At 41.1% G+C, this 13,815-nt stretch overlaps 1 protein-coding gene across 2 annotated transcripts in view; it reads left to right on the forward strand.

Annotated features, from left to right (window-relative positions):
• The window catches only part of BASP1 (brain abundant membrane attached signal protein 1), a 53,510-nt gene extending 40,615 nt beyond the window's left edge, over nucleotides 1-12,895 (forward strand). For both annotated transcript variants that reach the window (XM_036070137.2, XM_036070136.2), the window contains exon 2: nucleotides 11,401-12,895. In XM_036070137.2, coding sequence (XP_035926030.1) covers nucleotides 11,410-12,069 — 660 coding nt within the window. In that variant the 5' untranslated portion in view covers nucleotides 11,401-11,409 and the 3' untranslated portion in view covers nucleotides 12,070-12,895. The remainder of the gene's footprint in view (nucleotides 1-11,400) is intronic.
• Nucleotides 12,896-13,815: the final 920 nt, after the last annotated feature.

The raw sequence follows: 13,815 nt of genomic DNA on the forward strand, positions 1-13,815 counted from the left end.
CTGAATAATTTCTGAATATCTGAAGTTCTTGAGGCCGCTCTGCATGTTGAATTATTATTATTTTTTTAAGATTTTATTTTTAAGCAATCTCTGCACCCAATGTGGGGCTAGAACTCACAAATCTGAGATCAGGAGTTGCACGCTCCACTGACTGAGCCAGCCAGGTTGCCCCTACCTGTTGGATTTTTGATGAGAGATCTCCAAAGATAGCTTGAGGATGCTTCTGCAGGGCTAGTCTGTACTTCATGAAGGAGAATAATGGAGAGGTCACTTGTGGTTCATTTTCTTTTGTATCAGAGACCCTTCTGATTTTGTAGATCCAACTCTTCTTAATAAACTCTTTGGGAAAATTGGGTTGTAGAAGTATGAGTGTGTCTGTCCTTTTTCCAAATATTTCTTGCACATTTTTATAGTACACTTTCACAGTGCTTTTTGTTATGACAAGGAAATAAATTGTCTTAAATGTTTTAGAAACTTGGACATAGGTTGACAATTCTTGCTACGGTTCCCTCTCCCCAAAGGACATTCCCATCCCCTCCATGGTGGTGATGTTACAGTTGCTGAATAGAAGCTTTGACTGAACCGGATACTGAGAACAATAATTCCAACAATGGAAATTATCATCAGGCATTGATGAAACCTCACAGCAAATCACTGTGGCCAAGCACACTGTGGTAGGAATACCAAAAATGCACGTAGGCTACAGGATCTTTATTTCATTTTTTCTCTTTTAGAATAAAAATTATGACTATTTAAAAGAAAAGGAACAGTCATTTGTTGATATTAGAAATTGTTGGACATAACCAAATGCTTTCTTTCCTCTCTTCTTATTGAATATAGTTTTTGAATTTGTTGTGTTTCTTCATTCTTTGTAAATTCTCTCTTTTTTTTTTTTTTTTTTTAAAGATTTTATTTATTTATTTGAGACAGAGAGAATGAGAGAGAGAGAGCACATGAGAGGGGGGGAGGGTCAGAGGGAGAAGCAGGCTCCCTGCCGAGCAGGGAGCCCGATGCGGGACTCGATCCAGGGACTCCAGGATCATGACCTGAGCCGAAGGCAGTCGCTTAACCAACTGAGCCACCCAGGCGCCCTGTAAATTCTCTCTTAAAAGGTCATTCCCCCCAGCCCCTTTTCTCTTACCCTAAAGTTTGCTTCAGCTGGGTTTGGCCAATAACTTGGATTTTTTTGTGGCCAGAGTCATTATAAACCCAGTTGGTCTGGTGAAGAATTTGTCTGCAAATGCAATTCACAAGTCAGTTCTGTCTTTATAGGTTACTTTAAAAAAATCAATAATGGATTGCTTTGTTTATAAACCTGTTGAAGCTTTGCAGCCCTGAATTCGCAATTGCTTGTTCGAGGATACAGTTCATATGCTCTGGCCATACATTTACCTTTGTCAGGAAACATTGATTCATTCTCAGCATCCTTGTGAAGCAGATATATTTGCTTCTGATTATAAAATGGAAACAAAATCAAAAAGAGACTGTTTCGTATTAATCACATCATGAAGCAGCAGTCAAACCAGGAATAGCAGTCCCGTCTCTGACGCATACTGTGGCATACTCGTGTTGTTTTGCTATATAGGTGGTCGTCTTCTTCATTGTAATCTGTTTGCGATCATCCTTAAAAACTCTTTCCTCCTGGTTCTAGGTGAAATGGTTAGTTAATCCAGATTTGCATTTTCAAAATAAAAACTTGGCAATGGATGGGACCTTTGTATGATTCAAACTGTCCTACATAGGAGGTGCCTAGATATTACTAGTGCAGAAAAAGAAGACATAAATAGGAATAGCATGTGAAGTTGCAAATATAGTAACTTTTGGATCGTATGGGAGAAATTTTATATTAGTCATATTTTTTTTGTTTGGCTTTATATACCAGTTAAGTATACCAGTGATTTCCGTTGTCCTAGAATTGTGTTGTTGTTCACTGACAGAGTAACAAAAATGTGAAAATATGCTAGTAAGAAATGGAATTGGGTGATATCGTGGAGTATGTAGTAATTGTAGAAAGAATACAGTGCATGTAATCCCCCATGGTTTTGAGGTAGTTAATGCCTGGAAACTATGTCATTATGCAAGGTTGCATTTTCTGAAGAGGGACAATACTGTAATTGGGGCTTGCATTTTTGTTCCAGAGACTTGGGCAACACTAATGGATATAACCAGCACAGTGCTACTGAAATAAAGATTCAAAAATCACAAATGGTGATTCTCTGCATATTAAAACATCTAAAATTCAGTACGTGGGCTAAGATAAATATTAACATTTAACTACCAATAATTTTGCTTGCCACCAAGATGCAGACGGATTCTTGAAAGCTGTTTGGAGGGGGTGGGAAATGAGCAAAAATAGGTAAAAAATGAGCGGGGAATACAGGCTTCCAGTTACAGGATGAGTGAGTCTCAGGGGTGAAAGGTATAACATAGGGAATACAATCAGTGGTATTGTTAATTGCATTGCGTGGTGACAGATGGCAGCTACACTTGGGGTGAGCGCAGCATAGCATATAGACTTGTCGAATCACTATGTTGTACACCTGAAACTAATGTACCATTGTGTATCAGCTACAATGAAAAAAATAATCTGGGAACCATGAGGCAAAAAAAAAATGTTTTTCAATTTAAAATTTTTTTAAAAGCACCAGAAAAATAGATATGAAGGGTCCCCCGCTACATAAAGGAAGAAAGTGAAGCTTGGGAAAGAGGAATTCGTCAGGTAACACAGATAGTAAATAGAAGCAGACTCCTCAGTGCTACCCTGAAAACACGCAGAATCCTCAAATCCTTCTCCTCTCCATTTCTCATCACTGAAGTCTGTTCTGACGGCAGTGGGATGAGGCGGGTGAGAAGAGTGTTCTGGAAAAAAGAAAAAAAAAAAAAAAAAAAAAGGCAAGCAAGCTGTTAGGATGACCCAGGTCTCCAGAAGGACTCTTCTGGGGTGGCTGGTTCCTTAGACTTGCCTCAAAGGACTGAAATCTTCCAGCTGGTCATGACAATGCTATGGTTTCTTCTATTCAGAACTCCTTTTGATTCAACATTTCTCCTTTTCTTGTTCACCTGCACCCAGCCAGACTATTTAGTGAGTGTTTTATTTCAGGGACTAACGACAGGAAAGTGTAAATGATAGCTCCCAGAAACCCGACATTTTGGGAAGCGTAGGAACAACTCCATCATGGCTAACATCGTGATCGATGCTCTCCAGGTAAGTAGGGCTGTGCCTGCCTTTGTTTTAAAACACTGGCAGTTTTCTTGACTGAAATCAAAGGCAGTTGGGGTGAAGCCATGTGTTTTCACTTGGTAGCAGCCATATAGGATATGAGAACCTCCGTTTTGGAAGAGGGAGAACGGTCTTCTATCTACGGAGGCTACTGAGCACTAAGTCAGATCAAGGGCTCCACTCACCACAGCAACTGGCGTCTGCCAGATTGGGCTCCTTTCTGAGCACCAGAGAACAGAGAAACCGTTTTAATGGGCTTCCTGATTGAGAAAGCCATTGCTGTAGCTTTGGTGCACAATGGCATCAAGTTCTAAATCGTGGACTGCTAGATACTCTTCGTTCTTACGTGCCCTGAAGGTGTTAGAGAAGCTTGCAGGAGAGAATATTTGGCTTCAGTTTCCATAAGTTAAACAATGCAGAAAGAGATTGGATCTGATGGAGGAGTAGATTTTCAGAAGAAGCATTTTATGGAAGGTGGAGAGAGACTTTATTCAAAACAAAAAATGTTCTCTCTTGCCTGTCTCATTCGCTCTCGCTCTTGCTCTCTTTTACGTGAAGGTAATGAATCTTTGCCCTTACTGTGTTTAAAGTCACCGTGACCTCATGCTGATATTCCCAAAGCAAAGTTGGCATTTAATACTTGTAACTGGCCTGAACTCTTTCTCAACTAACAGACTCCAAACAAAATCTAAAATGTTGCTTTCTGATAGCTTTGTTAAAATGGTGATATGTCCTGGTTTTCTTGCGTAGCTTTTCCATGACAATAAATGTAGAAATGAATTATCCCTTGATTAAAAAAAAAAAAGCTATTCATGAGAGATGTCTTAGATAAAACTGTTTAATGAAGTTCTGGACCTATAAGAGAATCTAGAAAAGATATGGACCTTTATGAACAAATTGAATTTTTTTCCTTGGAAGAAATGTTCCATATTTCTGTGCTCAATTAAAGACAAACAAAAATGGTTCTACCCAAAGTAAGTGGTATAATTGATTGGTGATAGTAGTACTTATGGTTAAACTCTTCAGACTTCTCAAAGGAAGGAAAAGAGAATGAGTCCTCAGTGAAAACCTTCAACTTTGGCAAAATTTAGACCATTTTTATGATACTGGACCATCTTAATATTTATTTTGTCTCAGGAATTAAATCCACCTTTTCCCATAAAACTGAAGATCCTTTTTTTTTCCATGAGAAGATCAGCCTAGGCATAAGCAAAATTGTCTTGTATATTTTAAATACCTCTTGCCAGCTCTTGGGTATGAAGGATTTTGTGGATAGGAGCTTGAGAATTTTAGCACTTACTGAAGAAGAAGTGAATCTAATCACTGCTTAGATCATTTTTCTCACCCGTAGCAAGTGGGTGAAAGCTGGTTTCTGGCAGACAAAATAGACTTTGTCAGGAGGCCACACATGACTAAGCGCTTAGTGTTAGTGTCCTATGAAACAGTATAATTTTGCTTTAGAAAGAAGGCAGATTCTCCATTTACATTGAGCAGTGTTCCTGAAGGATTTGCAAACACCGTTGGTATCAGCTAGTTCTGGATGAGGCAGTGGTGATGATGGCAAGAAAATAATTTCCACATTGGGCAAGTTTATTTATGTTTTACAAGTGCTTTTTAAAAAATATTTATTTATTTATTTCAGAGAGCGAGAGCAAGGGGAGGGCCAGAGAATCTTAAGCAGACTCTGCACTGAGCCTGGAGCCCTACACGGGCCTCCATCTTACCACCCTGAGATCGTGACCTGAGCCGCAATCAAGAGTGGGACCCTTAACCAACTGTGCGACCCAACAGCCCCTATAAATGCTTTTTATATACAGGAAATAGATTCCTTAATCAGTCTTAGTCTTCAACCTAACGAATTTTGGGAGGACACAAACATTCAGTCCATGATACTGATCATAACACATTTTTCACATACGTAGCATTTTGTTAGTATCATTCAGAAAACACACACCTACACACATACACACACATCCCCCACCCTCCCACCCCTGAGAATGAACTTTAAATATCTTCATTTTACGGAGTAGGAAATTTGAGACCCAGAGGGGAAGATGATTTGCTCAGAGTCTTAAGCAAATTATTTACAGCTGGGACCAGCGCTCCGCGTGCTTGCCATTTTTAGCAAACGACATACTGAGTGCTAGGTGGTTTGTTTTTGACACGTCTTAAAAGATTCATAATTTAACTTTTTACTAAATGACATTTTGTTGTCTGCCTTTCTGCCTTTATTTTCTCAAAATGAGAGACTATAAATTTTAATTCAGGAGGCTATGCTGATGATAGATTGGTTTGTTTTAAGGTAAGAAAATTTTAAGTGCGTAAGAGGAAAGTTTTGGATGAGCTGATCACATTCGAGTTTGCAAGAATTGTTTTTTAATGAAATTCTGGATTGAATTCAGCTTGTATAGAGGTGATTTCGACCCCCGTGTATCCTGGCGGTTGTGTGTACAAAACAAATATGACTTAGATGATTTTCAGTGGCTAAGAAACATCTTCCATGTTCCTTGACAGCCTTCCTAGAGCGAAAGTAAAAAAGAATTGGAAGAACTTTGTAGGGGAGATCATCTCTATTAGAGTATGTTGATTACAACATAATCTTGCAAATGATTTCTTGCCCTTAATCCCCCGAAGAAATTTTTTATGTAAAATTTAAGTGCTCAAGAGTCATTTTTTTAGGTTTCTATAGCGGTGATATATAGGATCACATTGTTTTCTTTATATAGATAGATAGATGGATAATAGATAGAATCTAACATTAGCTTGTAAACAGGATTTTGTTTTATAAGGAGAAAAAAATACTTGGGGAGCCTGGGTGGCTCAGTCGGTTAAGCGTCTGCGTTTGGTTCAGTTCATGATCTCAGGGCCCTGGGATCGAGCCCCATGTTGGGCTCTTGGCTCAACGGGGAGCCTGCTTCTTCCTTTGCCCCCGCTCGTGCTCTCTCTCTTGCTATCTCTCTCTCTCAAATAAATAAATAAAATATTAAAAAAAAAAAGTACTTGTCAGCTTTAAGGCTCAACAAAATATTTGCTTTGGAGAAAGAATTAAAACCTGATTTTTAGGTCATTTATTACTTTACTTCATGTACTTATTTCTGAGGCCAAAGCCCATCGCCTCCCCTTGCCTGCCTCGCTGTGGAGTTGCTCTTTTATGTGCCTTCCTGCACCTGAAGATGTTAGAGAAACACACCTTTGGAATTTTCATGAAAGTTCATGAATACACACTATCATTTATTAGGAAAAGTCATTAGCTGCCAGTAAACGAAGGCACATTGTATCAGAAATGAGTGTGTAGTGTAAGCTCACAAGTGGGCTGTGAGGTCAGTGTCATGAGTGGTGGGTGTGGATGCGGGCTGGGAGTTTCCTGGCAGGTGAGGCCAAGAGAACCATTAGAGAATACACCGCCATTGGTCCTTCCTGTAACCTTCATGGGCTCCCTCTGGCTTCCCACTTCCCATCCCAGGTTGCTTTGATCAACAAACAGTGCTAGAGTGACCCTTTATCTCCTCTCTTCATCAAAAAGCAGGACTTTAATTCTTCTGGAATATTTGTTTATAGCCCAGTGGGATTGATGAACTAGAGAGAAGTTTGGTTTTATAAGATAGGGGGAATAAGTTCGGGACAGCTGTGGGAGATTTCAAACGCTATGTTAGGACCTTCAAAGTATTAATAGTATTGGTACTTTATAAAAGAAAAAAATTCTTCTGCAGAAAGTTAAAAAAAGGGGTGGGGGGAGGCATTTGACAGTGTTATCTTCCCTCCTAAGGACTTGACGTTTAGCTTATTAGCTGAGATAAGGCGTAGATCAAGTTTTTTGCCTTTCACGTAATTAATAGGCAGTAAATGAGTTTTAACTGCAGAATTTGGGTTCTGTCTTCATCCTGATGACTGAAATGGATTTTCCCTTGTTTCCTTGGAACAAAGGAAGAGGTAGTGGGAAGATGAAATATTTCTTCTATGGTCGCTCTCGTATGAGCTCAAATTTGGAGGAAGTAGATTTGGTGACTAGTCTGAAGTAGACTAATTTACTATTAGCAGCATGGTGACAGAATGGTGACAGCATATAAATGCACCAGCTTCTTTTCCACATACACCCAGTCAGCAGGAGCAAGCTTGAAACACACATACCAAAAATCTTCTTGATGACATTTAAAAATATTTTTGAATACTCTTTTAATTACAGCGCTTCTCAGGCCTGATGGTAGAGTTTGTGTGTTTCGAGCCCATGTTCTACTATTCTCTTGGAATTTACAAGCATAGAACTAACTAAGAATTGCAAAATTAAATGATGGGGAAAGTAATTAACATTCATTGCAGGCCCATGACATGTCAAACATTGTCCTGATGCCTCACATTAAATTCTCTTAAGGTTGACATTTTTTACCAGACAGGGAATGAAAGGACAATGAGGTTAAGTAACCTGCCCAAGGATTCAGGGCAGGGGCACCGGGGAAATGTGATTCATAGCAACATCTTATGAGTCAACCATGACGCAACATGCAAACACTCCATGAAATAATTCTTGTCCAGAATTTTCCCGATTACACACAGTGAAGTTCTCTCTCTATTGCTGCTGACTGTTAGTTATTTTCTATGCCAATCTGAAGCCATAAGTCTATAGTTTTGGCCCTTGTGGCATCAGATTCTCTTGTAATTTTAAAGGGCAGCTCTGGAGTTTGCTTTCCTTTGACATGTTTTAACTAAGAGATCAACTTAAGTGTTTGGTTATTGTATCAACACATGGAGCTTAGTTCGCTCCATCGGCATGGGTCTGAGTTTTTAATGGCTAGTGAGTGTCCCAGATGTGCAGTGCAGAAATGCAAAGGTAGTCTTAGCCTTCACTGTAGCTCAGATTTAGGTTTAAGTGACTTCCAAGGTGGATTATTTGTTGCTGGGTTTTTTTACACCAACTAATTTCCTTCAAAATTAGAAGTAATACATACGAGAGAAATGATTAAAATATATGCCCATCGCTCTCCTATTTCTTAAGGATACCGATTCAAAGCCCCAGTGATAAACAGGGCAATGAAAAGGTTAAGGGCAGAGAGTACCTGAAGTTGTGAATTTCATCATTACCTTGACGACATCCTGAGTTCTGAGTCACCCCACATCTGCACCAACCTTGTGACCCAGGCTGGGTAACATTCCTGAGATGAGCTCTGTCCAGTTACCAGCTTGTTCATGACCGTTCCCTTTGACCTCCTGGATGGTGCCTTTTTGCCTTACTTAATTTTGTTGGATTTGGCCTTTTGCTTATAGTTCTGCCCCATGAACTCAGCTAGTTGGAATTTCCATATGGGTAAAAGGTGGATGCTAATGGTATATTTACTACCTTATGGTACTGTTGAGAAGATTAAATAAAACAATTTAGTAATGTGTTTAGGATTACGATAGTGCTTGACACTCAGGAAACCATTAATAGATGTTAAGTTTTAATTTTAATTTACCCCTGCGTATATGCAGGGTTTTCACTCATATTATCTTGGGAAAAACCAGACTACCCTGCTTTTCCAGGGTTCTAATGGATTCTATAAGCCTTCCTCTGATACCCCACTGTAACTTACACAAGAAAATTAGCAAAAAGCAGGGGTGTTTATTAACTTTGTGTTTGAAAAACAAATAGGGATAGAGACTTTCTTACTTACAACTTGATGATGTACATTCATTTCCTACCCAGAAATGAATCGCAGCTGGGCTTAAAGAATAGAAAGTGGCCCTAACTGTGTTTCAGAAAACCAATTTTAGTAACACAGATTTTAGGTTTGTAAACCAACATGACTTTAAGCCTCTGGGGATAGCTATATAGAATTTCATGCTGTGTGTGTCAGAAAGAGGCTGCATTTACACTTTGTCCTCTATTCTGTAATTTCTAAGTTGGTGTATGGGTTTCTATTATAGAATTGGAGAATATATAGAAAAAGCAGAGCTGTCAGGTTTCCTGTTTCTTAGCTCTAACCTAATGTACCAAAATATATCTCAACATATCAGAGCTGAAATTATTTTGACATTCCTGCACACTGGCTAATTAAGAACTCAGTTATAAACTCTATTTAAAACACTGGTCCAATTTATTTCTTTATATTTTCATTTATTGCTTTGTGATTGCTTATGAGATTAAAATGTATTTAATTGTATTTTACCATATGTATTTGCCCTACTTCTGAGGGAAAAATAACCAAAACTTAAGTCAAATAGAACCCATTGGGTGTCTGAAGTGGGTTATGACCAAAAACCATTCCTTTTTTTAAAAGAGATATTTAAGAGAAATTCTTTCAGAACATAATAAAGGCCTTCCTTCAGACTAGGAACATTATTTTGGTCATCTTTCAACTTACTGCTTTTTTCCTCCTCCAACATTAAAGGCATTCCAGACAGGAAATTCACAGATGGGGTGGAAATGAGCAGATAGAGACACATTTTGACTGAAGAATAGCGCTCTCCTATCTAACACCCAGCTTTTAGAGATAAATGTAGATATTTCACTCTCGTGAGTCATGGTTCGAGAAGTATAAGGAATAAAATTTTCTGTTCCAAATGGATGACATTAAAAAAAAAAAAAGGCGACTGATCAACAAGAACTTTATAACTAAACCCAGAGTCGTCCTTCACCTGGGACAGAACCAGGTCGTCTGTCACCTGTACTTCATAAACCTCCACTGGGGCCCAGGGCAAGGCTCTCTCTACTGGACTTTTCTTAATTGTGGGGACTAAAGAGTATTGACATTGGATCTCTTCCATGTTCATCAAGGAGAAGCAGCTGATCTTCCTCTAAAGAGCAACAGTTTCAGTCGGTTCCCACTGATAACGTGATGGCATCAAAATGAACTTGAAAATAAAAATACCATGCCTGTGTAGTTCTGGCAGTGGTTCTAGACTGAATTTATTATTTATAATTTTATAATTTATTATGTATTTGGATTCATTTTTGTACCAGAGGAGAAAAATTAAGGATTCAAATACAATTGTAGTTTCTGATGTCAGAATCAAAGGCCTCCAAGAAGTTGGGGACTTCACCTGGAGTAAAAAATTCTGTTAATGAGCACTGAATTAGTTTGAATTCTAGTCAGGCAATTGACCATGAGGGACGTTTTTACGTTGCTATGGAGTATTTCTTTGAAGCCAAAATCATCTCAAAAAGCAATGAATACAAGTCTGACACAACTAACAAGCTAGATGTAACTAGAGACACTCTAGGCTTTTCATTTCTTGGGTGATAGTTTTCTTTTAACTGGTCCTGCTTATACTAAGGAGATAGGCCAACTACTACTTGCCTTCGGTCTTTGAAGATATACGTGCTTATATGAGCGTGTATATGAACAATGGAGTTTCAAAGGAGTTTGTAGTTTGAGATTATTTTCTAGAAATTTGTGATTTGTGCTTTATCAACAGCTGTGCCATTTCTCTGGAAAGTATTTTAAGATTGTGAAGCCTTTCATAAATGCCTCTGCCATTTTGTACGTAAGTGCTCAGTACTTAGTATCTGAGCTGCTCATCAGAAAGCACTTAAGAAAAAATAATGCTCCACTTCTCTTTACCATTGACAAGCTTAGTATTTAATCACGGAGTCTTTGATCTCAGTTTATTTCTTCCCCTTGCTGCAACTAGACACTGTGTAATTGAGCTCTTTACTTTTTATGATGCGCTTTTTAAGAATTTTTGATTGTGGCAAAATACAGGTAACACGAGCTTCACCCTGGTCACCATCTTGAAGTGTACCCTGAAGTGGCATGCTGAGCTCTTTACTTCGTAAACGGTAGCCGCCTTCTAGTTTTTATACTTAGAAGCATCGGGGTCCGTTCTGGCTGCTAAAACAAACTACCGTAGACTTGCGTGGCTTATAAACAGAAGTTTATTTCTCACGGTTCTGCAGGCTGGGAAGTCCCAGGTGAAGGTGCAGGCAGATGAGGTGTCTGGGGACCGGTGCTGGGCGGTCTTCTGGCTGCGCCTCACCTGGGGACCAGGGCCGGAGCACCGCGGGGTCCCTTCTATGGTACCGCCCATGAGGGCGCCACCTTTCTGGCCTCATCACCTCGCAGAGGCCCCACCACCTAATGCCATCACCTTGGGGGGGGGTAGGATTTCAGCCTATGGATGGGGCGGGGAGAGGGGGGCACAGGTGTTCCCTCCCGGAGCCACGAGTAACTCCTTTTTGTGTTGTGTCCCGTTGTGCTGTGTTACAGAGCTCCAAGATGGGAGGCAAGCTGAGCAAGAAGAAGAAGGGGTACAACGTGAATGATGAGAAGGCCAAGGACAAAGACAAGAAGGCCGAAGGAACCGGGACCGAAGAGGAGGGAACCCCGAAGGAGAACGAGACCCAGGCGGCTGCCGAGACCACAGAGGTGAAGGAGGGCAAGGAGGAGAAGCCCGACAAGGATGGCCCGGACGCGGCGGCCGGCAAGCCCGAAGACAAGGAAGGCGACAAAGACACGGCAGCGGCGGCCAAGGAAGACGCCCCGAAGGCGGAGCCCGAGCAGACGGAGGGGGAGGCCGAGGGCAAGGCCGAGCCCCCGAAGGCCGAGCCCGAGCCGGCGGCCGGCGACGCCCCCCAGGCTGCGGAGCCCGAGGCGCCCGCGGAGGCCAAGGCGGATGACAAGGGCCAGGAGGCCGGGGAACCCACAAAGACTGAGGCTCCCGCAGCTCCTGCCGCGCAGGAGACGAAAAGTGACGGGGCCCCGGCTTCAGACTCAAAACCCAGCAGCACCGAGGCTGCCCCGTCGTCCAAGGAGAGCCCGGCAGCCACGGAAGCCCCCAGTTCGACGGCCAAGGCCCAGGCCCCCGCAGCCCCCGCAGACGACGCTGCCGAGGCGCCCGCCGCCTGCGCCGAGCAAACCGTAGCGGTCAAAGAGTAACACGGACAGCCTCTGGAACCCGAGTCCCGCTTCCACGCCTGTCTCTCTCTCTGTGTCTCTCTCTGTCTCTCTCTCTCTCCTCTACTAACGCGTTTCAAATTGGAAGTAATGATATGTATCGCCCAAGGAAATTAAAAAATAAATACATAAAAAGGATGTTGTCCCATTGAGGGAGGGAGGGAGGGGGTGGGGAGAATCCAAATAGTATTTTTGTGGGGAAATATCTAATATACCTTCAGTCAACTTTACCAGTCAGTCCTGGATTTTAAAGATCAGTGTCTGAAAGTACAGTACACCTGGTGTACCTGACTGCCGTCACCTGCGCTCCGCCGCCAAGAGCCGAACGATGGTCTTCTGCAAGGGGGTTGGGAGTGATGCGCTTGATTCTGCCCGCACGGCCTATGCCAAGGCAATCAGATCTTTATGAAAGCAGTATTTTCTGTGTTTTCTTTTTAATTTACTGCTTTTCTTATTTTGATATTTTTTTTAATGTTGTGGATGAATGCCAACTTTCAGACAGCCCACTTAGCCAGTCCACGTGTATCTCGATGCCAATACTCCATTCTTCCTCCCCAGGTATTTTTGGGAGTAACAAACATTCTCTCATCCTACTTAGCCTCCCTAGATTTCTCATGACGAGTTAATGCATGTCCGTGGTTGGATGCACCTGTAGTTCTGTTTATTGGTCAGTGGAAATGAAAAAAAAAAAAAAAAAGTCTGCGTTCATTGCAGTTCCGGTTTCTCTTCCATTCTGTGTCACAGACACCAACACACCACTCATTGGGAAATGGAAAAAAATAAAAATAAAAAAAAAAACACAAAAAAATGTACAATGGATGCATTGAAATTATATGTAATTGTATAAATGGTGCAACAGTAATAAAGTTAAACAATTAAAAAGAAATAATGAAGACTGTTGGTTTTCTTTTACCACCCCTTCCTCCTTGGTAATTACCTCAGTAGAGAACAGAGTGCTCTATTGGACATGTTCCTGGTGACATTTCGATAGAAGTATAAAGCAGTGTGCTCACGTTTTTGCGAACATTTTCTGTTTAAAGAATTAGCTGGTGGATCAGTGTCAATCCATTATCTTGGAGAGGCTAAACTGAAAACTGACTTTGGCTATGGATATGCACCCTCTAAAAATGGGTGTTATTAATTTACTTAGAACAAATATTTTGAATAAAACGAGGCAGTAAGTGGAGTTGATCTTGAAGGCTGGGAAAGAGAAGATCTTGTAGAAATATCCTATGTATATACGTTGTGAGACCACTGATGATCATGTGATCCCTTTATTTGTCATACTCATGCAAAGCCCGGAAAGGGGACCCAAGGGCTATGAGGAGGCAGTGAGAACAGCACTGTGAGAGCAAGCATGGAACTGGACTTCGTGGTGGCCAGATTCCTGTCCTGGTTTTGCCACTAATAGACTTGTATGGCTTTTAAGTCACTTAACCTCCAGGCCTCCATGCTTTACCTACAAGAGGGTGAAGCCTTTATGATCTCTAAGGAAAGACTCCTTTCACTTTGGAGTATGTAGTAGTTTGTGTGTATGCCTGTTGATAATTTTATAGGATGGAGAGATGCGCACCGACAGGTGTGACTTTACCTCCATTCTTTGAGGTTGCTCGGATTCCATGTATTCTGTAGATGGGGAAGAGCTTGGAGAACCCGGATAAGCAGTGACTTAATTATTGAGAGTGCACATGGATCTGGAACATGAGAAAAGAAGAACTTGTCTCTTGG

Source organism: Halichoerus grypus, chromosome 2, assembly GCF_964656455.1.
Source record: "Halichoerus grypus chromosome 2, mHalGry1.hap1.1, whole genome shotgun sequence".
Taxonomy (NCBI): domain Eukaryota; kingdom Metazoa; phylum Chordata; class Mammalia; order Carnivora; family Phocidae; genus Halichoerus; species Halichoerus grypus.